We start from the raw sequence: 25,558 nt of genomic DNA on the forward strand, positions 1-25,558 counted from the left end.
GAGCAGGAGAATCGATGTTTCAGGCATGAGCCCTTCTTCAGGAATCCTGAAGAAGGGCTCATGCCCAAAACGTCGATTCTCCTGCTCATTGGATACTGCCTGACCTGCTGCGCTTTTCCAGCAACACATTTTCAGCTCTGATCTCCAGTATCTGCAGTCCTCACATTTTTTCCTTCAATAATTAATGTGCCAAATCCTCAGAAAATTGAATGATGTCACAAAATGTTCCATTTAAATCAGTTTTATAGAACTTAGAAAAGTGCAGCACAGAACAGGCCCTTCAGCCCACAATGTTGTGCCAAAGATTAATCCTAATCTAAAATATAATAACCTAACCTACACACCCCTCAATTCACTGCTGTCCATGTGCGTGTCCAGCAGTTGCTTAAATGTCCCTAATGACTCTGCTTCCACCACCACCATTGTCAACACATTCCATGTCAACAACTCTCTGTGTAAAGAATCTACCTCTAACATCTCCTCCTTACCTTCCTCTTAACACCTTAAAACTATGACCCCACATGGCAGTCAATCCTAAAGTAGTGAAAATGCTCTGCTCTTATTGAAATTTTCTTGCATCAATAAAGATATATTACAGGAAAGATTACAAAATGACTTGGCACATTAGAATTCTGCCTTGTTTTAGTTATAGTAGAATTAAATTGTTCCAGAGTTTATTGTAATTGTGTTAACATTTTGAAGTGTATATGCTTACTTCACTTAGTATGTGTAACTCTATTTATGGACTAAGTTATTTTTTAGCAATATATTTTAATGATTGCACATGTGCTTAGTTAAAGAGATCAGGTACTAACATCTAATGCAATTGTCAGTTATTAAATATCATACAAACCTATTAAAAGTGAAAGAGTATTTTGAGTGTGAAGATTGCATTAAAAAAAGAAATCTGATATTAAACTTATTACTGTTGATTTTCTTACTTTTTTATTACACAGCTATTTTGCTTTAATAAAACACAAAACTGTTTGCTCAATGGTTGACTTTTCAAGAAATATATAGATCAGCCTGTGACTAGGCCAATAACAACGTTAAAGTTTTGAATGTCAATATCTAATAAAACGCAGCAAGGCAGTTTATACATAATCACACCAGGTGTATAATTGCACGAATAGATACTTTTTTGGAAATTTATGAGTTAGGTAAATGGTTAACCAACTTCTTTTTATGATTGTGTGATCAACTGCAGATTAAAAACTAAAATATGTAACAAGTGTCAACAGTTTAGTTTGCCAATTTGTGTACACCTTGGGGGTGTCCTTATTTATACCACTGTTGTTAAACTCTTCTGCTTTCGAACAGAAAGGTTTTTTGTATGAAGGATGTACAGCCAGAAAACTTCAAATCCACTAATACCACAAAGTAATACATGGTCTTTTTTTAATGCCATACTTCTGAAGCAATTAGAGTCATAGAGTCATAGAGATGTACAGCATGGAAACAGACCCTTCGGTCCAACCCGTCCATGCCGACCAGATATCCCAACCCAATCTAGTCCCACCTGCCAACACCTGGCCCATATCCCTCCAAACCCCTCCTATTCATATACCCATCCAAATGCTTCTTAAATGTTGCAATTGTACCAGCCTCCACATTCTCTGGTAGCTCATTCCATACACGTACCACCCTCTGCATGAACAAGTTGCCCCTTAAGTCTCTTTTATATCTTTCCCCTCTCACCCTAAACCTCTGCCCTCTAGTTCTGGACTCCCCGACCCCAGGGAAAAGACTTTGTCTATTTATCCTATCCATGCCCCTCATAATTTTGTAAACCTCTATAAGGTCACCCTTCAGCCTCTGACACTCCAGGGAAAACAGCCCCAGCCTGTTCAGCCTCTCCCTGTAGCTCAGATCCTCCAACCCTGGCAACATCCTTGTAAATCTTTTCTGAACCCTTTCAAGTTTCACAACATCTTTCCGATTGGAAGGAGACCACAATTTCATGCAATATTCCAACAGTGGCCTAACCAATGTCCTGTGAAGCCACAACATGACCTCCCAGCTCCTGTACTCAATACACTGACCAATAAAGGAAAGCATACCAAACGCCTTCTTCACTATCCTATCTACCTGCCACTCCACTTTCAAGGAGCTATGAACCTGCACTCCAAGGTCGTTTTGTTCAGCAACACTCCCCAGGACCTTACCATTAAGTGTATAAGTCCTGCTAAATCAGAATGTTTTCAAATAAATTGCTAACCTACTGATTAAAATTTGTCCTTTTCTTGTTCATAGAACTATGTGAATTAGAGGTTGAAATTAAGTATCAGAGCAAGAAAATACCAAACACAAGGCTTAAATAAATTGCCAAAATTGACAGATTTAAACCAAGGAGAGTTAGATTTCAAATTGAAAACAAAACAACTTAAATTGGAATAAGGTTCTGGTTGATCGTTTTGAGATTTGACCAAAGGAAAATCATTTTTTATAATTAAATATTATTAACTGTCTTGATCGAAATGACGTGTGTAGAACATATGCGCAATAAGCAAAATAAAATTGCTCCGACTTTCCTATTTTTAAAAATTCACTCGTGGGGCATGTACGTCGTTGGCTGGGTCAATATTTCCCGCTCCTAGTTGCCCGTGAGAAGCAACTCTATCAGGATTTGCCGTCATCCATGAAACTGGCAGCAACTTTAGTTTGCAGATGAACACAGTAGCATGAAAATCCAGAATGAACTGTCAGAGGTTGTGCTCCACGTAGGAAAATGTGAGTTTCCACCAAACGCTTCTCCCAATGAACTGATGAATACGTCCACTCTTGTAGTCTCACTGTAAAAACATTGTTAACCTTATTGAGTGAAACGTAACTGGGATTTTATTTTTAAATGTAATCATATTCATAATTCCCTCGCGGTCCTTAAAAATTATTCCTATATTTCGTACGGTTAAATTAATCTATTATCATAAAATAATTCCGTACTAAAATAAAGCTAGAGTCTGTTTATCATATTTGAGATCTTTCCTAATCTAGTTATCATCAATCATTTCGCTACCTGAAAATATAAATTAATATTGGAGCTGCCAACTTTTAAATGTTCCCGTTTCTGGCTCTGGAACTGTGTCAGTGTGATTGACTGTGTCTGCTTGCTGCACCGCTACTGCCGGACACTTGGAGATCCTGTTGACTTCGCGCCAAATTGAGGCTGCCTTTGGTGAAAAAGAAAGTTGTACGGCGGAGGTAACTAGGTCTTTATTCTTTCCTTTCTTTGACATCTGCATTGAACGTCGTTGCTTCGCTCCTGACCGCAAGATCCTTATAATTATTGAGCCGAAAACCATTCAGTTACTTGTGAAAGGTTGCATGTTTGCTTATAGTAAGCTAGACAGCTATAACGCGTTTTACTTGTGCCTACACTATATTACAGTTTTGGATAATTATATCTATGGTTATTCAAGTATATAACATGTTCTTCAGTTAGAATATTGAGGATATTAACAGTTATCTATGAAATTGTTAATGGTGACTCATGTAAATAATACAGCTAAATTACTAAAAGTTATATTAAACTGTGAGCCGCCTAACGATTTTAATGACAATATATTACATATTGTATTCAAAAAGATTAAAACGTAGTTGATGTGGCATTTGAAGAGTTTGCCGATGCCAACGCTATATTTCAGCTTCATTTGATTCATGATCCAGAGTTTTGGATTTTATCAAAGGTTTCAATTGAACAAGAAGGCAAACAAGGAAAACTCTTCAAAAATAATACATCTTCAATGAGTAGGTGAACTGACGAAAAAGGGCAATCTTCACATTAACAGCACTTGTAAACAAACGCTAGCAGACATACATATATAAACACAATATTTTACTGCGAGCAATTCGACAGCATACGTTATAGTCCATTATAAGCGAATATGGGCATGCAAGTTATTAAGTTGTAGCGAGCAATTTCAGAAATCCTTTCGATGCAAACCGAAGTCCCAATCGACGCCCCTTTTGCTATTCCCTTTCTCAATTCCACGAATATTGCATTTCGCCTCGCTGTGTGGATTGGACATTCTCATTATTGTATGTGACTGCTTCTTTTTCGGATGATCACTACCACGGCTGGAATCAAGCAAGAAGTTTCGACTACTGTACACAAGTGGAAGATTTGTAGCATGTTTTGCAAAATGATTCAGTTCCAAGGAAGAGTCACATCGGCCGCGTAACGTTAATTTTTGTTTCTCTCCCCACAGGAATTGCCAACCTATTATGTTTATTCAACACGTTCTGTTTTTATTTCAGATTCCCAGCATCCGCAGTAGTTTGCTTTTGTTTTATAGTGAATATTATGCCCTAACAGGACCCATTCATACATCTCGCATAATCATTTCTTGCTGACAAGGGAAAATTGCGCTCTTCTGATATTGGTTGAAAGTCATCTGGAAAACGAAGTGGTCGCTCTGGCTGTGTAGTAAGTTGGGGTCCAGTTGAGGTATGAAGCCAAAACAAAATATGCTGGTTGAGTCCAGTGGAATGTACAGTAAATGGTGGGGGTGCCATTAGTTTTGTGGGAATGTCAAGAGAAGCAAAACAATATCTCCTGCAGGAGCGAAGATCTGGGAATGACAAGGGGAAGAAGCAGACACGCGCCAAGCGCCGGGTGTCGCGCCCTGCACTGCGCGTGCTCGCTGCCCAGGGCTAGGGGTGGGGTCATGTATGAGGGACCGCCCCCTAATATATTCATCAGGAGGGCCAGCTCTGATTGGCCGCCCGCACGCGACCGACGCGCGACAGACCCAGCACCGAAGCCGCTGATTGGTCAGGAGCACGCGTCGGAGCTGATTGGTCGATTTGGGGCAGTGGGGGTGGGTCAGGGGGTTTATAGAAGCCGCCCTCCGCCCGGCGGCTGGAGAGCCACTTGCTCAGCGCCTGCGCTTCAGCTCCACTCGGCTGAGCTGTCCTGCCAAACATCCCTACGCCCCCCCCCCGCCCGCCACCACACCCACCCTCCACGCTCGATATGTCCCACCTTCGGAAACTGGCCACTGCGCGCTGGCTACTGCAAGAGTCGCCGCCCGATCCCGGCGAGGTGTCACCCAGTGATCCAGCCAACGCCGCACGCTTCGCCAGCGCCGAGCCATGCGCTTGGCTCTCGCCTGCTTTTCCGGCAAGCTGTCCACACTTTCCTCACCCCTACTGCTCACCCGCGGGAAGCATCGCGCCTCGCTGTCACCAGCAGGTCTCGCAGGGAGCAGTGGCCAGCATCATCCCCAAACTGCCCCCACAGGCTGCAGTGCAGGCCAGTGAGCTTTGCGGGGTGAAAGGCCAGGCAAAAGCGACAAGCAAGCAATTGGCGGAGCCACCCAAGCATCGACGACTCGCCGCAAATGCACGCGAAAGGAAGAGGATGCATGGACTGAATCACGCGTTTGACGAGCTACGGAGTGTCATTCCAGCTTTTGACAATGACAAGAAACTTTCCAAATACGAAACACTGCAGATGGCGCAGATCTATATAGCAGAATTGACTGAACTTCTGCAGAATGTGAGCCAGCAGAACCTAGGTGCTGGCAGTTCGCTATCCGACTGCCCAAACGTTAAACTCTGTCCTACGAAATGCTGCAGTTTGCAAACCCCAGTTGCTGCATGTTCTAACATCCCTGATGGCCCTCCAAAGGTTCTTTCCGACAGTACTGGGGACACAGGATCTGCAGCTCAGCGCTTGAAGTTACTCTCTCCTTGCAAATCGACCAGAAATGAAAGTAAAGTGACTTCTAGTCGCAGTGATGGAGAATCTTCTCCTCACTCTCATTCCAGCGACTGGGAGGAGGCACAGGCAGAGAGTATGGCCTGCCAACGCTCAGAACACTTGTCAGATCTCTCACGTGCTCCGATGGCGCGGAAAGCCAGTTAGGCTGAAACCTCACGAACTTTGACACCAGCTGCAGAGTGTAAAATCATTTACTTTTGTAAATTTCAAGTGATGATTTCATTCTTGCTCGCTCAATGGCTTGTTGCACTTTAAACATACTGCATCTGAGTGCACAGCGAAATCATCATCTGGTACGCAATATAGAAAAGCAGAACAATCCACAACACTGTTGAAATATGTTTTACAATATTTTCGCCAAACCCTTTATTAGGCAGATTAAGGTCACAACCTAAATACGGTTGCATGTTTTATAGTATGACATGTTAGTCCAAGGTTAGTCAGGCACTCAGTCACCAAGTTATAAGAAGAATGAAATGGATTCGACATTTTTTGAAAAGCTTTGTTCATGTGAAATGAAAATATATTTTTTTAATAAAATGTGGACTTGTAAATCAATTTTGTGTTACTTGTTTTTGTTGCTTTGCGAGTAACCACTCTCCCTAATTTAGAATGTGCAGGAACATAAATGGATTCAGCAGATAATTTTTGCAAGTTCAATACAGATCACAGCAAAATGATAACGCCGTTGGGTTCAGCCTTCCTGCATGATCAGATCAACCCAACATAAATCCTGTCGAAAGAGTTTTGTCACTTAAAGTAAAGTTTGGTCCAATCATGCTTTTGCTGCAAAGTTTACTGTTAGAAATATATGAAACAAAATGTTGGAGACATTCATATGTAAAAAAGATCTGTTAAGGTACAAGAAAAGAACTGCGCCCTTCAGTTAAACTTTACAATAAAAGGAAGGAACAATATATTCAATAATTTAAACTCAGTAAATGAGGTAAGGCTGTAAACCAGCAGGTGGAAAGCCTGCCATAGAATTGCACCTGTTCCTGGAAGACGAACTTTGTCCTAAACTGTCAGTGTACCTGCATTAATCAAATTGAAATAATGTACGCGTGTCGTACACTCGTTGCAATGATCAAATATGTATGGGTAGAGGTTGGCCAACAGTTCTGAACATTGCTTAAAGCTATAACTTTTCCTAACATTGCCAGTAGTTTTATTTTAAAACAGGAGTGGCTGAAGTTGAACATTATTTGGATCAATTGTGACGGTTACTTGGAAGAAATAGTTTAGTTCATGAATGAAATTTGGGTTAAACCAATAGATGTTTGAATATATTAATCCTAATAAAATTTGCTTTTTGATTCAGAGTCCAACCCTTTGAATCTTTTATTTTAATATTCTGTATGTTTTAAATTTCCATATTAATAGCTTAAAGACACCAGATAAAGTCCAGGCATGAAATGTGAAAATTGACACCATGACCTATTCAGAACAACTAGAATCTCATTCGAACAGCAATTCCGGAAGGATAATTGAAACACAACTTTCTAACAGTTAAAAAGTACATTGGGTAAGGCGAATAAAACAGGGTCGATCGACGAGATAAAACTCTCTATAACGTGTAGATTTCTCGACCATCCTAAGTGTCCGATTGAGATCTAATATTGGGAGAGGTGTTGGCAGCCTGGATTAAACTGTTTGGATTTTGTATCGTGAATTGACACCAATCTCTAATATCAGTAACGGGAACGAACCAGTTTTGACTTTATAAGGTACCCACAGTGAGTTAAATCTCGGAAGGATTAATATCATCCGGCCCTCTCACCTTAAGTGCCTTTCGAATAAATAAGACGAACACATTCAGATGTCGGCTTCAGAAATTAGCATTTATGGATTGATCGTTTGTAAGAAAAAAAAATCAGCAGTTCTAAAACAGAATGGGATCAGCTTGTTGTCGTAAAATTCCTAGCAAAAACACTTCCAACTCTTGAAATGTTTACGTTTGGTCAATAACTGATATATCAAATCGTAATAACATTCAAGTAATGTAATACGAGGTACTTAATTATACTACAGTAATAAGGGATTTAAAGCATATTTCAATTGTATCACAGAGCATGCATGTATTAACAAAAGTCGCTCTTTTCGGATCTATCTACCAGATGCTGTCCGGTAGGCGAGTCTTGATCTGTCCCTGCCCCTGACTGTAACTAAGATACTGACTTCGGCATCAGGGATTTCCGACCGCGTGTCTGCATAATATCTGGGATATCACTTTCCACTGAAAGAAGGCTCATTTGGTCACGTTTTGGAAAGAACGATTGCCCATTAGTTTTGGTATAAATAATTCAAACCTTCGACGAGTCTCCCATATGCGTTGAGTTCGCTCTCGAGGCAGATTGTTCATAGGCAAAGTTCAAGGCTCTTGTTCGTCAACAAAAAAAGTTTTCTGCCAACATACAGGTTAAAGTGCCCAAACTGTTCCCCTTATCTTAATTGTTATTCGCGTGCTAGTAACTTTTTTTTTGTTAAAACCTCAGTCTCGAGAAATTTCTACTTGAAGTTTCAATCATGCTCATCTTTGACTTAGACTCTCATGTTTTTGACTGCACCTAAGCTTTTGTTTCCGTCGGTTACTTCAGCGGATTGCTAACATAAATCCAGTTTGTGTAATTCTGCTTTGTAATCATATTAAATTTCTAGCACTGTTCCAGAAGCTTTCTATTTTCAAAACTCACATCTTTTGGTTGTATTTAATCTTTGGAAACGTTGCTATGTTAAAACATTTCAACATGCTCTTCCCTGAAACCAGCAGTTCATCTGAAAACTGTTGTCTCAAACTCATGTTCAACTAATAATAAGGATTTTTTTTTCAGTTGAATGTTTCAAGCGCCTTTCCATCCAATGCTCTACCAGTTTTAATTGATTCCAGTTCTATCTTAAAATTGTTTGTCACACGTTGGCAATTCAATGTGAAAAAGGTAGTCTTTTTTTCGTTGGGTGTTTAAAACTTTAAAATGGTGATGGTTAGTGGATGGGGCTACTGCTATTTTTTGTTTGCATATATGTTGTTAAGGAAGAAAATTGAAGCTTTAGTCAACTAGTACAAACATGATTTTGCTTAATTAAAATCTATTAATACAAGGCATATTACTTAATCCATGCAAAGCCAACGAGATGTATTTGAATCTGGTGGTAACAGTGGAAGGCAGTCAAACTGAAAAGATACATATTAATAAATCAAACTATTAATAAATCAACCTAGTTGTTTTTGAGAAATTATTTTACATTACAGTGCAATGTTTACTGAACTTAAATCTCCTCATTAATCTTCGAAGGCATTGAACACAGTGAAGCTCATTTTAATTGAGACACATAATGGGAAGTTGGCAGGTAGAGTGCGCCCATTGTCTACACTTATTATTGGCTTTAAGCCTGGGTCTCATTTACATGCAGCTAGTGAGCTGCCAGCACCAAACTGGAAGGAAACTGGACAGGTCATGCACAGAGCCAACTGACAGTCAGAGCCCTGGGAGAAAATTTGGACCTTGCAAGATTTGACAGTGAATTGAAGATTTTTAATGAAGTTATTTAAGAAAAAAGTCTGTTGTTGGATGTGTGCATCACTGGTTGGGCCAGTATTTATTGCCTGCCCATAGCTGCTGTTGACGTGATGATGACCTGCCTTCTTGAATTGCTGCAGTCTATGTGTTGTAGGTAGACCCAGATTCTGGTAAGGATGGAATTCCAAGATTTTGCCCAAACTACTCTGAAGGAATGGCAAAATACTTCAAAGTTAAGATAGGGGTGAGTGGCTTGGAGATAAATTTGCAGGTGGGATGCATCTACTGCCCTTGCCCTTCTAGATGGTAGTTGGCATGGGTTTAGAAGGTGCTTTCTAAGGATCATTGCTGTGCATCTTGTAGATGATACATACTATTAGATTACTTACTTACAGTGTGGAAACAGGCCCTTCGGCCCAACAAGTCCACACCACCCCGCCGAAGCGCAACCCACCCATACCCCTACATCTTCCCCTTACCTATGGCCAATTCACCTGACCTGCACATCTTTGGAGTGTGGGAGGAAACCGGAGCACCCGGAGGAAACCCACGCAGACACGGGGAGAATGTGCAAACTCCACACAGAGAGTCGCCTGAGGCGGGAATTGAACCCGGGTCTCTGGCGCTGTGAGGCAGCAGTGCTAACCACTGTGCCACCGTGCCGCCCTATTGCTACTGAGTGTCACTGTTTGTGAATGTAGAATGAATTAAGCAGATTTTTGCTGGATGGTGTCATGCGTCTTCACTATTGTTGGAGTTGCACTCATTATGGAAAGTGGGGATTATTCCATTACATTCCTCAATTGTCACTTTTAAATAGTGACAAACTTTGGGGAGTCATGAGGCGTGTTACTCACTGCAGAATTTCTAGTTTCTGACCATTTCTTGTCTTTGTATGGCTAGTACAGTTCTATTTCTGGTCAACAATAAATCCCCATGATGTTGGTTGTTGGGGACTTTTTTAGTGAGGGATTCAGTGAAGCAATGCCATTGTATATAAAAGTATGGTGGTGAGATTGTTTCCATTGGAGATCGTCATTGCCTAACATTTATATGGCTCAAATGTTTCTTGCTTCTTTTCAACACAAGCCTGGATACTGTTCATGTCTTCCTGTATTTGGACATGGACAGCTTCAGTATCTGAGAAGTCATGAATAGTGCTGCATGTTGTGCAATCATCAGCAAACATCCTCACTTGTGACATTGCAGTGGAGGGAAGGATATTGATGAAGGAATTGAATATGGTTGGGCTTAAGAGTCTCCGCTGAAGCTTCAGCAAAGAAGTCCTAAAAATGAAGTGATGGATCGCTTACAGAAACAACCATTTTCTTATGTGCCAAGTATGAATTCAACCAGTGGACAACTTCCTCCCACATTACAATTAACCCCTGTTTTGCTAGGGCTCCTTGATGCCATGCCAACTCATGTGTGGCAATTACATTAAGGCCAGCCTTTCTCACCCAACTTCTGGAATTCAGCTCTTTCTTTCATGTTTAAAAAAGGTATAATGAGGTCATCAGCAAACTGGTATTGACAGAACCAAAAGTGGGTATCAGTGAGCAGGTTAATAGTACTGTTGATGACACCTTCCATCACTTTGATGACGATCAAATGTATACTGATGGGCAGTCATTGGCGAGTTGGATTGGTCCTACTTTATGTGTGTAGGACATATCTGGGAAACTTTTCACATTTATGGGGAGATGCCAGAATGGTAGTTGTACTGAAATAGTTTGGCTAGGTGTACAACAAGTTCTGGTGCACAAGTCTTCATGTTATTGCTGGAATATTGTCAGGGCTCATTGTGTTTGCAGTATCCAGTGTTTCCACCTGTCACTTAACATCATGTGGGGTGAATCGAGTGAGATGAAGATGAGCATCTGTGGTATTTATGGAGAGGGCTGAGATGAAACATCCATTTGGCATTTCTGTCTTGTCTGATGATTGTTGCGTATCTTTTGCACAGTGTGTTGCCCCATCATTCAGGATGTGGGTATTTCTAGACTCTCCAAAACAGGTGAGTTGTTTAACTGTCCACCACATGTTGTCCTGTTTTGTAGCTTCACCAGGTTGATACCTCATTTTACATAGAACATAGAACATTACAGCGCAGTACAGGCCCTTCGGCCTTTGATGTTGCACCAACCTGTCATACCAATCTGAAGCCCATCCAACCTACACTATTCCATGTACGTCCATATGTTTGTCCAATGACAACTTAAATGTACTTAAAGTTGGCGAATCTACTACCGTTGCAGGCAAAACATTCCATACCCTCACTAATCTCTGAGTAAAGAAACTACCTCTGACATCTGTCCTATATCTATCACCCCTAAATTTAAAGCTATGCCTCCTTGTGTTCGCCGTCACTATACTTGGAAAAAGGCTCTCCCTGTCCACCCTATCTAACCCTCTGATTATCTTATATGTGTCTATTAAGTCACCTCTCAACCTTCTTCTCTCTAATGAAAACAGCCTCAAGTCCCTCAGCCTTTCCTCATAAGACCTTCCCTCCATGCCAGGCAACATCCTAGTAAATCTCCTCTGCACCCTTTCCAAAGCTTCCACATCCTTCTTATAATGCGATGACTAGAACTGTACACAATACTCCAAGTGCGGCCGCACCAGAGTTTTGTAGAGCTGTAGCATAACCTCATGATTCCGGAACTCAATCCCTCAATTAATAAAAGCTAAAACATTGTATGCTTTCTTAACAACCCTGTCAACCTGGGTGGCAACTTTCAAGGATCTGTGTACCTGGACACTGAGATTTCTCGGCTCATCTACACTACCAAGAATCTTACCATTAGCCCAGTACTTTGCATTCCGGTTATTCCGACCAAAGTGAATCACCTCACACTTGTCCGCATTAAACTCCATTTGCCACCTCTCAGCCCAGCTCTGCAGCTTATCTATGTCTCTCTGTAACCTCCAACATCCTTCGTCACTATCCACAACTCCACCGACCTTAGTGTTGTCTTCAAATTTACGAACCCACCCTTCTACGCCCTCATCCAAGTTATTTATAAATTAGATGAACAGCACTGGACCCAACACCGACCCTTGCAGTACACCACTGGTAACTGGACTCCAGGATGAACATTTCCCATCAACCACCACCCTCTGTCTTCTTTCAGCAAGCCAATTACTGATCCAAACTGCTATATCTCCCACAATCCCATTCCTCTGCATTTTGTACTGTGGGAAACCTTATCGAACGCCTTTCTGAAATCCATATACACCACATCAACCGGTTTACTCTCCTCTACCTGTATGGTCACTTTCTCAAAGAACTCAATAAGGTTTGTGAGGCACGACCTACCCTTCACAAAATCGTGCTGACTATCCCAAGTCAAGTTATTATTTTCTAGATGATTATAAATCCTATTTCTGATAACCTTTTCCAACACTTTACCAACAACTGAAGTAAGGCTCACTGGTCTATAATTACCAGGATTGTCTCTACTCTCCTTCTTGAAGAGGGGAACCACATTTGCTATCCTCCAGTCTTCTGGCACTATTCCTGTAGACAATGACAATTTAAAGATCAATGCCAAAAGCTCGGCAATCTCCTCCCTGGCTTCCCAGAGGAGCCTAGGATAAATCCCATCCAGCCCAGAGGACTTATCTATTTTCACACTCTGCAGGATTTCTAATACCTCTTCCTTGTGAACCTCAATCACGCCTAGTCTAGTAGCCTGTATCTCAGTAATCTCAACAACATTGTCGTTTTCTAGACTGAATACTGTTGAAAAATATTCATTTAGTGCTTCCCCTATCTCCTCTGACTCCACACACATCTTCCCACTACCATCCTTGATTGGCCCTAATCTTACTCTTCTCATTCTTTTATTCCTTAAATACCAATAGAAAGCCTTAGGGTTTACCCTGATCCTATCCACCAACAACTTCTCATGTCTCCTCCTGGCTCTTCTGAGTTCTCACTTTAGGTCTTTCCTGGCTACCATGTAACCCTCAAGCACCCAAACTGAGCCTTCACATCTCATCCTAACATAAGCCTTCTTCTTCCTCTTGACCAGAGATTCCACTTCCTACGTAAAACTCGGATCCCACACTCTACAGCTTCCTCCCTGCCTGACAGGTACATACTTATCAAGGACACACAGTAGCTTTTCCTTGAATAAGCTCCACATTTCTAATGTGCCCATCCGCTGCAGTTTCCTTCCCCATCCTATGCTTCCTAAATCTTGCCTAATTGCGTCGTAATTGCCTTTCCCCCAGCTGTAACTCTTGCCCAGTGGTATACACCTATCTCTTTTTATCACTAAAGTAAACATAACAGAATTGTGATTGCTGTCACCAAAGTGATCACCTACTTCCAAGTCTAACACCTGGCTCATTACCCAGTACCAAATCTAATGTGGCTTCGCCCCTTGTTGGCCTGTCTACATACTATGTCAGGAAGCCCTCCTGCTTCTGGACAAAAACTGACCCATCTATAGTACTCATAGTATAGTGTTTCCAGTCAATATTTGGAAAGTTGAAGTTCCCCATGACAAGTACCCTGTCTCTCTCACTCCTATTGAAAATCATCTTTGCTATGCTTTTCTCTACACCTCTGGAACTATTTGGAGGCCTATAGAAAACTCCCAACAGGGTGATCTCTCCTTTCCTGTTTCTAACTTCAGCCCATACTACCTCAATTGATGAGTCCCCAAACATCCTTTCTGCAACTGTAATACTGTCCTTGACCAACAATGCCACACCTCCCCCTCTTTTAACATCTTCTCTGTTCTTACTGAAACATCTAAATCCTGGAACCTGCAACAACCATTCCTGTTCCTGCTCTAACTATGTCTCCGAAATGGCCACAACATCGAAGTCCCAGGTACTAACCCATGCTGCAAGTTCACCCACCTTGTTCCGGATGCTCCTGGCATTGAAGTAGACACACCTCAAACCAACTTCTTGCTTGCCGGTGCCATCTTGCATCCCTGAAACTTGATTTTGGACCTCTCTACTCTCAACCTTTTCTATACTCGAACTACAATTTTGGTACCCATCCCCCCTCGATGGATTAGTTTAAATCCACTCCAATAGCCTTAGCGAATTTCCCCCTAGGATATTGGTACCCCTCTGGTTCAGATGAAGACCATATTGCTTGTAGAGGTCATACCTACCCCAGAAAGAGGCCGATTATCCAAGAACATTCCTGTAGCCACATGTTCAACTCCTCTCTCTCTCCCTATTCCTAGCACATGGAAAGGGCAACAAACCAGAGATGACAACTCTGTTCGTCCTAGCTCTAAGCTTCCATCCTAGCTCCCTGAATTTCTGCCTTAAATCCCCATCTCTTTTCCTACCTATGTCGTTGGTGTCTATGTGGACCATGACTTGAGGCTGCTCCCCCTCCCCCTTAAGGATCCCAAAAAACACGATCAGAGACATCACAAACCCTGGCACCTGGGAGGCAACACACTAACCGTGAGTCTCTCTCGTCCCCACAGAACCTCCTATCTGTCCCCCTAACTATGGAGTCCCCAATGACTACTGCTCTGCTCCTCTTCCCCTTTCCCTTCTGAGTAGCAGGGACAGACTCTGTGCCAGAGCCCTGTACCCCACTGCTTTCCCCTGGTAAGCCACCCCCCCAACAGTATCCAAAACGGTATACTTATTGTTAAGGGGAATGGCCACAGGGGATCCCTGCACTGCCTGCTGGTTCCCTTTCCGTCCCCTGACTGTAACCCATTTGCCTTTTTCTTGTATCTTAGGAGTGACTACCTCCCTGTAACTCTCTCAATAACCCCCTCTGCCTCCCAAATGATCCGAAGTTCATCCAGCTCCAGCTCCAGTTCCCTAATGCGGTTTTCGAGGAGCTGGAGTTGGGTGCACTTCCCGCAGATGTAGTCAGCAGGGACACTAGTGGTGACCCTTACCTCCCACATTCTGCAGGAGGAACATTCAACTGCCTTAATCTCCATTCCCGCTATTCTAAATTCCCAAAGAGACTGTTGAAAAAATAAGGAATAAAAAAAAAACTCGTTACCTTACCAATCTGGCGCACAGGTCCTTTTTGTTGGTTAGAGGAGGAGGATGGGTGGGAGACACATTTTGAGGCACATCTATTGCTGTCTTTCTGCATTATTGTTGATCCATTGGCTTGTTAAGCAATGGTAAAGTAGGGGAATGATACCAGGCCATGAGGTTGCAGAATATGGTATATCTAATTCATCTGCTGGTGATGGTCCACAGCACCTCATGGGTGCCTAGCATCATTAGATCTGGTCAAAGTCTGTCCCATTTAACACACTGACAGAGTCATAGAATCAGACAGCTACAGCACTGAAAAATATTATTTTGTCTATAATGATGCCACTGGACAAAACTATCACTTAACCACTTTATTCCTTTTCTTCTAGCACTTGGCCCTTATCTTTGTATACCTTGACAGTAACAATGAACATCTATATGCTCCTTAAATGTTTGAGGGTTTCTACCTCTACCATCCTTACAGGCAGTGAATTTCAACTTCTCACAACCCTATGAGTGAAGAAGATTTCCTTCACATCTCCTCTAAACCTTAAGCCCCTTACCTTAAATCCACACACCTGGTCATTGCTCCCTCAATCAAGAGGAAAGACTTCTGCCTGTCTACCCTTTCCTCTGCTTCTTATAAATTTATACACCTTAGTAATGGCCGTCTCAATCTCCTCTGCTATGAGGAAAACAACCCTAATCGCTGCAATCTCTCCTCATACCTGAAACACTCAAACCCCGACAACATCTTGGTAAATCTAATATTACCATACAACATGATGTAATGCATAGTCAATTTGAAGGCTGAACTTAGTCTTCACAAGTACCCAGTATCTCACTTTCAGATACAGATGTATCTGTAGCAGGCAAATTACTCAAGCATAGTTTTCCATTTTGTTGGTTCCGATTACAGACTCAGACTAGAAGCAGTGTCCTTTAGGGCTTGTTAAAATACTATGGCTTTAAGAGGTGTATTTTGTCCTTTATTTTCTAATGAAGAAAAGTTTTGAGACAGATGGGCCAGGCTGCCTGCTCCAAAGCCAATAAACTGCTTCTTAGGCCTTTGGTTTTTTTAAAAACTGGAACAATAGAAGCAACCTGAATTTATGGGGTCACAGTCCCACAGAACCAGAATCTCTTTTAGTTTTAGCTTTTAATAGCAGTTGCTGGGGTCTTGAAGCTAGATGAGAAGCTCTTATTTCTCTCTCTGTTACAGTTAAAAGCTGGGGTTGTCTCCCTGCTGCAAGAATTGCATGCGAGTCAATCTATTTTATTGATTTTGCCTTTGCCATGGGTATGTTTATGGGATGTTGCTAAATTGAAACAGTTAATTAGTGGTAGTTAATACACACTATGTTGTTAAGCATTTCGATAGAGTTACAGTTAAGCCAATTCTTTTCTTTTTATTTTGTTATGGTTTAACTGTAATGTATTATCAAAGTGTGTTTTGCTTCAAATCTGTAGTATGACCAAACAAATTGCATCTGGAATGTAATGGTTAGCACTTGGCTTTAAATAAGAAAAAGTTAGGATTTAGGCTATCTCTTTAACATGGTTTGAGGGAGTTTGGTTAGGTCCATAACAAATTGGGGCTTGTCCAGGATTAAAATCTCTAATTCTAGGTTGTGTATAGGATTATTGGACTCAAGGGAAATGAGTGATAAGTGTTTGTGTTCTCTTTTCAGGTGTTGAATTTGTTTGGTTTAAATAGAGTGTGCCTTGTGAGGTTCTGTCAGCTGCAATGAGTTTCCTGGGAGTGGAAGTAGTCACTTCTGGAGTTTTACAGACAATGAGCAAGGAAAAGTTTGTCTGAGACCGTGTGGAAAGGAGAAATAATTGTGACAATCATGCAGCATTTACAATTGATGGGAATGCCATCAGAATCTTTGGAAATAGCTAAAAATCTATTGAAAATGAATCAGTTTGAGTTCAAGGCAAATGAAAAAAGACAAAGAAATGAAATGGTTTAAATTATGATTAAAAAAGGAACAAAAAGAAAAGGTAAGGAAGGGAAGGTCTTAGCATTAGAAAGGGAGGAAGAGCGATGTTCGAACTTCAGAAGTTGGAACTGAAAACTTAAAGTCAACTTAAAATGGCAGAGATAGAGATAAAATGGAAGGTTAGTGATGAGGACAGTGATGGAGAGCAATCCCAGCATAGCCAAAGGCCTGGTGGGGATCTGTTTAAATATGTCTAAGCATTGCCAAAGTTTAACAAGAAGGATGTAGAAACCTTTGTCATTTCATTGTTATGAGATGTGCTTTTAGATAGGTTTTGTTGAGCCAGGTTTGTTTTGAAAGCAAATGTTGTAAATTTGGAGACAAGCTGTCTGCTCTAAACCCAGCTAGCTTTGTTTTTTTTTGAAGTTGATACAATAGAAGCAGCATGAAGGGGTGTGGTCAAGCTCTGACCAGATCAGAATTTTTAGGTTTAGCTTTCAGTAGTTGCTGGGGTCTTGAAGCTAGATATGAAAGTTGTTATTCCTCTCTCCAATCAGCTAAAAGGATGGGTTCCTTTTCAGCTAATAGAATTACATGTGAAACAATGTATTTTATTGTATTTATATTTGCTAAGGATATGTTTATGGAATGTTACTATATGAGAACAGTTGCTATTTAATGGTTAAATAATCAATAATTTTGTTAAGTTTGCCACTAGAGTTAAGTTATTCCAATGAAGACAGTGATGAAGAGCAATCCTATCATAGCCTGGTGGTGATCTGTTCAAATATGTCAAGGCATTGTCAACCAGAAGAATGTGGAAGCCTTTTTCATTTCACTTGAGAAAGTGGCTGAACAAGTGAAATGACTGGTGACCATTTGGGTATTATTAATCCAAATGAGGCTGATAGATAGAGCTAGTGAGGTATTTGCATCATTATTAGAGGAGGTATCTGAGGGTGATATGATGTGATGAAAAATATCATCTTAAGAGCGTATGAATATGTGCCAGAAGCCCACAGGCAATGTTTGAAGAATCTAAGAAAGAAACCTGGTCAAACATACATAGAGGTTGAAAGGATCAAACAAAGTAATGCTGACAGTTGGTAAGGGCATTGAAAATAGATCAAACCGATGACACTCTTAGAGAGATGATTATTTTGGAGGTTTTCAAAAATTCACTTCCTTTAGTAGTGAGAACTGATGTGGAAGAGCAGAGAGTTAAGTCTGCAAGATTAGCAGCTGAAATAGCTGATAAACGTAAGTCAATTGAAAAATCAAAGTTTGGCTTCTGACATCAATTCAATCTGTGAGGGAAAGAAATTGGGAAAAAGAGAAATCATCAGGTGGTAAAGGAAAAGGAGGTCGCATTGAAGATAGCAAAGGCAGGGAACAAAGGAAACCCATAAGGGGAAAACAGAAGGAAAAATGCTAAGGTGTTTTTATGTAATAACGTAAGCCATATGAAGTGTTTAGAAAAAGCACTAGGAACTCTGATATGGAAAACAAGATAAACCAGTGAGTTTGAAGGGATAAAAGAAAGCAGAGTGGAAACTAAAAAGCTGCAAAAGAATGTATAATCTAGTTGGGGACTGATTGAGAAAGAAGTACCCCAAATCTCTTTAAAGGATTTACTTGCAGTTAGATAAGGTTTACTCATGTATGCCAGGAGGGGCAGATAAAGAAATTAAGATTTTAAGGGAGCAAGCCAATCTTTGATGGTGAGTGATGAGGAGATATGTAATTCAGAAGGAGTATTTGCAGAAAACATAATGAGAAGAGCAGTGTTCCTTTGTATAAAGTGAGGTTGGTGGAGTGGTGGTAGGAGTAGTACAGAAATTCTCGATTCTGGAAATACACTTTATCTTTGGCAATGATACAGTTGAATCATAGGTGGAAGTGATGCCTACTATGGTTGAAAAGCCAGTGGCAAATCAGGCAACTGAGGCGTTACAAGAAGTATATCCTGGGATTTTTCCTGAGTGTGTGGTAACAAGGTCACAAAGCCAAAGGTTGAAGCAGGAGGAGGAGTCAAGGAGTAAAGATAAGGAAGTTAAAGTTCAATTTATTGGAACCTAAGTTTGATCAAGTGGTTGAGAAAAAACCAAACAAGTGGAGGACAAAGTGGATATTTTTAGTTTACAGAAATTAGCTGAATTACAACGGAAAGATGAAAAACTCAAACAGTTGTTTCAAAAAGCATACACAGAAGAAGAAGAAGAAGGTGAATGTATCTCAGAATGTTACTATCTTAAAAATGACGACTTGGTGAGGAAATGGAGATCATCACATATTTAGGTTGGTGAGAAATAGGCAGAAGTTCATCAAGTTGAACTACAGGTGGCTTGTAGAAAGGCGGTATTGCGGGTAGCCCATGAATTAACAGTAGGAGGTCATTTGGGAGCAAGGAAAACTGAGGCCAAATACAAAAATATTTTTATTGATCTGGACTGCAAAAGGATGTAGTTGAATTTTGCTGGACATATCATACTGTGAGGAGAAAAGTTAAGAACTAGAAGAAGCCAAATTAATCATAGAAGAAGTTGCTTTCCAGTGCACAAGTTTCACTGTAAAGTTAACAATATTTTGCATTTTGCTGCCACTGTAGGTAAATTAATTATGCATGAACAAAATAAATTCTACATTTTTGAGAATTTCATAATTTCATGCAAGTGATCTTCCTTCAGTCTAATTCTGATAAATGATGCAAGAGGCTTTTCTGGATTGGGATTAGACCATTCTAATTCATGGAAATGGAAAACCGAGAGAAAAAATTCTACTGTTGAGTTTTGCTTCTACTGGGCTAGACAATGGTAATGTGTTGCATACCATTAATATCTATATATATACGATATGCTCTTTGTCATGTTTACCTATATAAACAAAAAAAAAGTGCAAGTTTCTTTTTGGGCACACTCTGCAAATTCAGACATAAATTATGATCAGAATTGTACTAGCTTTTAGAATTTAATTTTTTGCTTATGTTTCTGTTCAAACATATTAACAAAAATAAAGTTTTCTTAAAGCAGCACCACAGAGAAGCATTTTAAAATATGTTATGTATTAAAGGTATACTTTGATATGTTTAAGAGTGGTCAGCTAAAGCATTTTTATTAATACAGCTGAAGTGGATTCATAGTATATTCAGAAATATAGGGTTTTAATCAGTATGCCTTGTTCATCACTTGATAGTACGGTGAATTTAAACCATTGAAATAAATTTAAAATAAGATTGTAAAGTATATACACTAGTCTTGTTTATATGTAGTTATCATTTTCACAAGAGTTGATATTAATACATGTAAGCATTAAGGGTGCACTTGCACTTTTAAAGAAAGACTTTTGATAGCTGCAAATTGTTCCCAAAATTGTTGATGTTTTTTTAAAAAATGTTTCTTTTCACCAAATCTTTGCACAAATTCATTGATTTCATGTTGAAGTCAATATATGCATGAACCAAAGCAGTCAGGTGACATTTGAAAAAAGCTGATTTTAAAAGTTTTTTTTAAAGTTATCTTTTTAAGAAATAACTGGATGAAGTTAGATGAATACAGTTGAATAGATTTATCACAAAAAAAACTTTACTCGCGATGCAATCTATCATCTGTGAGTCCTGATTATCAAATGACTGAAAATAACTTTTAAAAATATAGTTCCCTAGTAATATTGAAATCTAGTCATCCATTAATTTGCAGTTTAAGAGAATATTCAATGGCTATTAAGTCATTCCTCTCAGCATTCTTTCATTCCAAGATAAAACTAAAATTTTGTAACCTTCTCAAAGGTTTGCAGATGTGACAATGAATAAGACACTCCAATGGAAATGTGAATCATATTGATTATATCTTGTGCTTAAAATCAAATTTTGAGTGATTTGTGCAAAAATGTGCAGCCAAACAGAAGTGTCAGAACCTTCATTTTAACAGCTTCTTTGAAGGTCCACCTAGGGTACAGTTAGGAGAAGTTTACTCTGGTGATTAATTCAGCCTGGAAGTCTGGACAGTTTTGTGTCTGAGGCCAACTTCCTGTGTGACACTTTTTAAAATCAACACAAATGATCACACAAACTCAATTTGTGAAAATATGAAATTTTGAAATTGAAATGAAAACGTAAAATTGAAATGAAACTTGAAATTCTTTTGTGGTGTTTTGACCAATTTTAAGCGAACTGCATTGAAATGCCAGTGCAACATTCGCAAAAATCTGAAGTCAAGGCATTTGCATTAATATTTCTCTGTTAAATATTACAAGTCCAAGTGCTTTCCTGCTTAATGATGAACACATTTCAAAATAACCAAACCTTCCTAAAGAAATGGTCAAATTTACAAATACCTGTTTTCTGAAGGGAGTAACTAGGTGATAATCTGTCATGGATATTAATGGCCACATCATTTGGCTGAGAACTACTAAAATTTATTTTTTTTTATTGCTTCATATTTTGAGGTTTTGAGAATGTTCTTAATTTGAATAAGTGGCAGCTAATTAGGGGCGGCACTGTGGCTCAGTGGTCAGCACTGCTGCCTCACAGCATCAGGGACCCAGGTTCAATTCCCACCTTAGGTGACTGTCTGTGTGGAGTTTGCACATTCTCCCCGTGTCTGCGTGGGTTTCCTCTGGGTGCTCCGGTTTCCTCCCACAATCCAAAGATGTGCAGGAAAGGTGAATTGGCCATGGTAAATTGCCCATAGTGTTAGGTACATTAGTCAGGGGTAAATGTAGGGGAATGGGTTTGGGTAGGTTACTTTTCAGAGGATCAGTGTGGACTTGTTAAGCCAAAAGGCCTATTTCCATACTGCAGGAAATCTAATCTAATCTAATGAACAGTATGATGGAAACAAGCTTCTGATGAAGAACAGTGTTTTAAGACTGTAGGTTTTTCATTTCTCCATATTTTTATTTAACTACACTGGGGATAGCAATTTCATTCAGCTTACATGCACTTCCTTAACTTATGGTTCATAATCACCCTTTTATCATAAGCTTACCATTGAAGTCACGTGTCTTCCATGTAACAATAATGTTCTTGGTGCTTCACATGTTGCTGAGGGAGGTTTTCACAGAATATCCAGAGCCTTTCTCATCAAAGGAATTGTCCAACTGAGCATTCTCACAGCATTAATTGACTCTTCAAAAGAAACTTTCAGCACTAGTGTCTGTGGCTAATTATTTTTCACATGATTTGATGGTCATGACATCCAAAGAGTGATGCAGCCTGTGGGAATTTTGAACTCTGCAATGGAGATCTGTTTTCTGGACCTGGGTATACCTTAACTGTCATTAAACTATGAAGTGTAATTGTTTAATGACCTACCTCACTGCCACTACACTCTGTTCAATATGTTATTTTGTAAAATTGAGCAAATGATGTACATTTCTAACAGATCCAAAAGAGCTATTTTTATTCAAGGATGGTTCCTGAGCCAGTAAAAAAAGGCAAAGAGACAGTCATTTTCTCTGCCCTCTCCGTAGAGAAAGATGACTGATAGTACATTAACCTGAGGTCACCATACTTTGGGAGAGTGGAGAGATTAAGGAGGACAGTCCTTCATAGCAACCTCAGCTGGCATAGGAACTGACCCACACTGTTGGCATCAGTCTTCATACCAAACCAGACAATGACCAGGCCACTGTGCTAGCTGGCTGTCATATACCCTGACATTCTGGAACTGTGCTGCACAATTCCTGATGTTTGACCTGAACATGTCAAAAGGGGGCAGATCCTATCACGAGGCATAATCCAGATTATCCTGCTGGACGGGGTGATTCACAGATAAGTCTTCCACCTCATCAGCAGTGGAGGCCACAACACTAGACCATACCAGCCTAATCCAAGGTTGTCGCTCATGCTGAAGCAGTCTCAGCCATCTGGAGAAATGCTCTGCACTGTACAAAGAAAGTCAATGTGTTCTCCATTTTCTGGATCAGAGATGTGCCATGACAATTCTTATAGGCTGGCATATGTTGGATGTCGGTATCTGTGGATATGGGGTACAAGTGGCCAGTGTCCTTAGAGTTTGTCTGAGATGTTAGTCCCCAGTGTCAAACATGAAGATCTTTTGGAGCAATCAGCAAGTTGAACCTGTCATGAATGTTTTCTGATTCCCACATTGAGTTCTCCTAAAGGTAAGAATTTGTATGAATTGAATTTGACATGGTATTTTCCCAGACTGCAGGCAACACAGTGACACAGTGGTTAGCACTGTTGCCTCACAGCACCAGAGACCTGGGTTCAATTCCCGCCTCGGGCAACTGTCTGTGTGGAATTTGGACATTCTCCTCGTGTCTGCGTGGGTTTCCCCCGGGTGCTCCGTTTCCTCCCACAGTCCAAAGATGTGCAGGTTAGGTGAATTGGCCATGCTAAATTGCCCATAGTGTTAAGTGAAGGGGTAAATGTAGGGAAATGGACCTGGGTGGGTTGCTCTTCGGAGGGTCGGTGTGGTCTTGTTGGGCTGAAGGGCCTGTTTCCACACTGTAAGTAATCTAATCTAATCAAAAAAAAGTATTGAATAACAATCTGTGCCAAGTTGGAATATGAAGAAGCTACTTAATAAGCAATAGAGTACCAACTGAAAATTCACTGCTCTCAGGTGAAAATCTTACCACATCACTTGAGAAAAACAGGGAGGTTATGGAGAGATGATTTCAGTATTGAGACAATCATCTTTTTTGATAATACTATTCATTTTGCCATAGTCCATGTTGGAGAAAGTGGGGACTACAGATGTTGGAAAGTCAGAGTTAAAAAGTGGAGCACTGGAAAAGCACAGCAGGTCAGGCTGCATCTGAGGAGTGACAGAGTCAACATTTTGGGCATAAGCCCTTCATCAGGAATGTGGGAGGGTGGGACAAAGAGGGCTGAGAGATAAATAGGAGGGTAAAGGTGGGGGAAAGGCGGCTGGGAAGGCAGGTGGGAGTCATAGTGATAGGTCAGAAGGGAGGGTGGTGCGGATAGGTGGAAAGGAAGATGGACAGGTAGGCTCAAAGCCTAATAAGGTTCTACCCATTGTCTTTCATATGAGACATTGAACTAATAACAATTCTGCCTGCCTCTTTAGTAGATGCAAAATATCCCTGTCTCCTACCCAAAATATATTCTCCCATCAACACAAATGAGATTATTTGGCCATTATCACATTTGTATTTTAGGAGCTGGCCATGAGCAAACTGGTGGCTGCATTTTGTGTTTTACAGCAATGACTGCACTTCAAATGTACTTCCTTGGCCATTGTAAGCCTTGGAATGTCCTGGAAATGATAAATATACTTCAAAAATGTCACATTTTGCCCTTTATATTTTTGTAGTTATGCACATTAGTCACCAGGGGTAGAATTTTATTGGGGTCTGAACTACATAGGCTATGGCAAAAAGCTTTTCTCAACAGTACTTTTTTTAAAAAGTATTTCTGGACCTCAGCATGAGATTCTCATTAGACAATAGTGAGTTACTTATTAAAGGGATTGTTGCTTGAAAATAACATTATTAAGTACACACCTTGCCTCATTAATATGTAATTTTCTCTCTCACCACCTGCCTTGAGAAAACTAGTCATCAACAATTCTCAACATGGACATCAAAGCAGGTACCTAGTGCCTTTGCTCTATAAGGCCTCTTTATTAGACATCAGGCACCAACACCTCAGGGAATGTTCCATGGGCACTGGCCACACACATCCCATGTTTCCATAAATATTGACATCCGACATGTGCCAATCTTTAAGAATGCTCATTGCACAACATTCATCTATTTAGAGTATACTTCTGCATCTCAATCTCCTCTGGCGACAACTTTTGTAACGCTGCTGCCAATTCACTTTGCATTTAGGCAGACACACCCAACTCCTGGACTGGACTAAGCTACATCTCAGCATGCTCACTTGCTGTCTTCGCGCCTACTTACTTTGAACTTTCTCGTATGCTCACGACATTCCTGCCTTGCTTCACTCTGCCTTGTCTTTTTGCATCTTGCCCTTAAACAGATTCAGAGTGCTGCTGCATTACCTTGCTGTTCAGCACAGACACAAAAATTTATCTTGGTTGTTGGTTGTCCTCAGAATGTCAAGGATAATAGCCTCAGTCAGGGGCCCTAGGATAGTAAGTCAAAGGCAGCGTCTGATACCATTTCAGGGGCTTGGATGCAGTCAGTCAACTGCCCAGAGGAGTCAGAGACAGGATATTTCAGAGACTGTCTGAAATAAGGGATGAGGAACACATTGTCAGATAGTCGACTATCTTTCTTCACCCTGTCTGCCCTAACTTAGGCTGTTTTCCTACCGGAATGAGAGAGAGGCATATATCAAAGGAGAAGAAATTGGATGGCATACTTGTTAATTATTTCAGGTAGGGATGTGTTCTGAGCAAGTGTGTAGGCAGCACAGAGGA

At 40.5% G+C, this 25,558-nt stretch overlaps 1 protein-coding gene across 1 annotated transcript; it reads left to right on the forward strand.

Annotated features, from left to right (window-relative positions):
* Window positions 1-4,975: 4,975 nt before the first annotated feature.
* Window positions 4,976-6,217, forward strand: LOC140492320 (transcription factor Atoh1-like). The gene has a single exon (XM_072591266.1). The coding sequence runs from the start codon at window positions 4,976-4,978 to the stop codon at window positions 5,867-5,869; it is 894 nt and encodes a 297-aa protein (XP_072447367.1). The 3' UTR covers window positions 5,870-6,217.
* Window positions 6,218-25,558: the final 19,341 nt, after the last annotated feature.

The sequence above is a fragment of the Chiloscyllium punctatum genome, chromosome 20, assembly GCF_047496795.1.
Source record: "Chiloscyllium punctatum isolate Juve2018m chromosome 20, sChiPun1.3, whole genome shotgun sequence".
Taxonomy (NCBI): domain Eukaryota; kingdom Metazoa; phylum Chordata; class Chondrichthyes; order Orectolobiformes; family Hemiscylliidae; genus Chiloscyllium; species Chiloscyllium punctatum.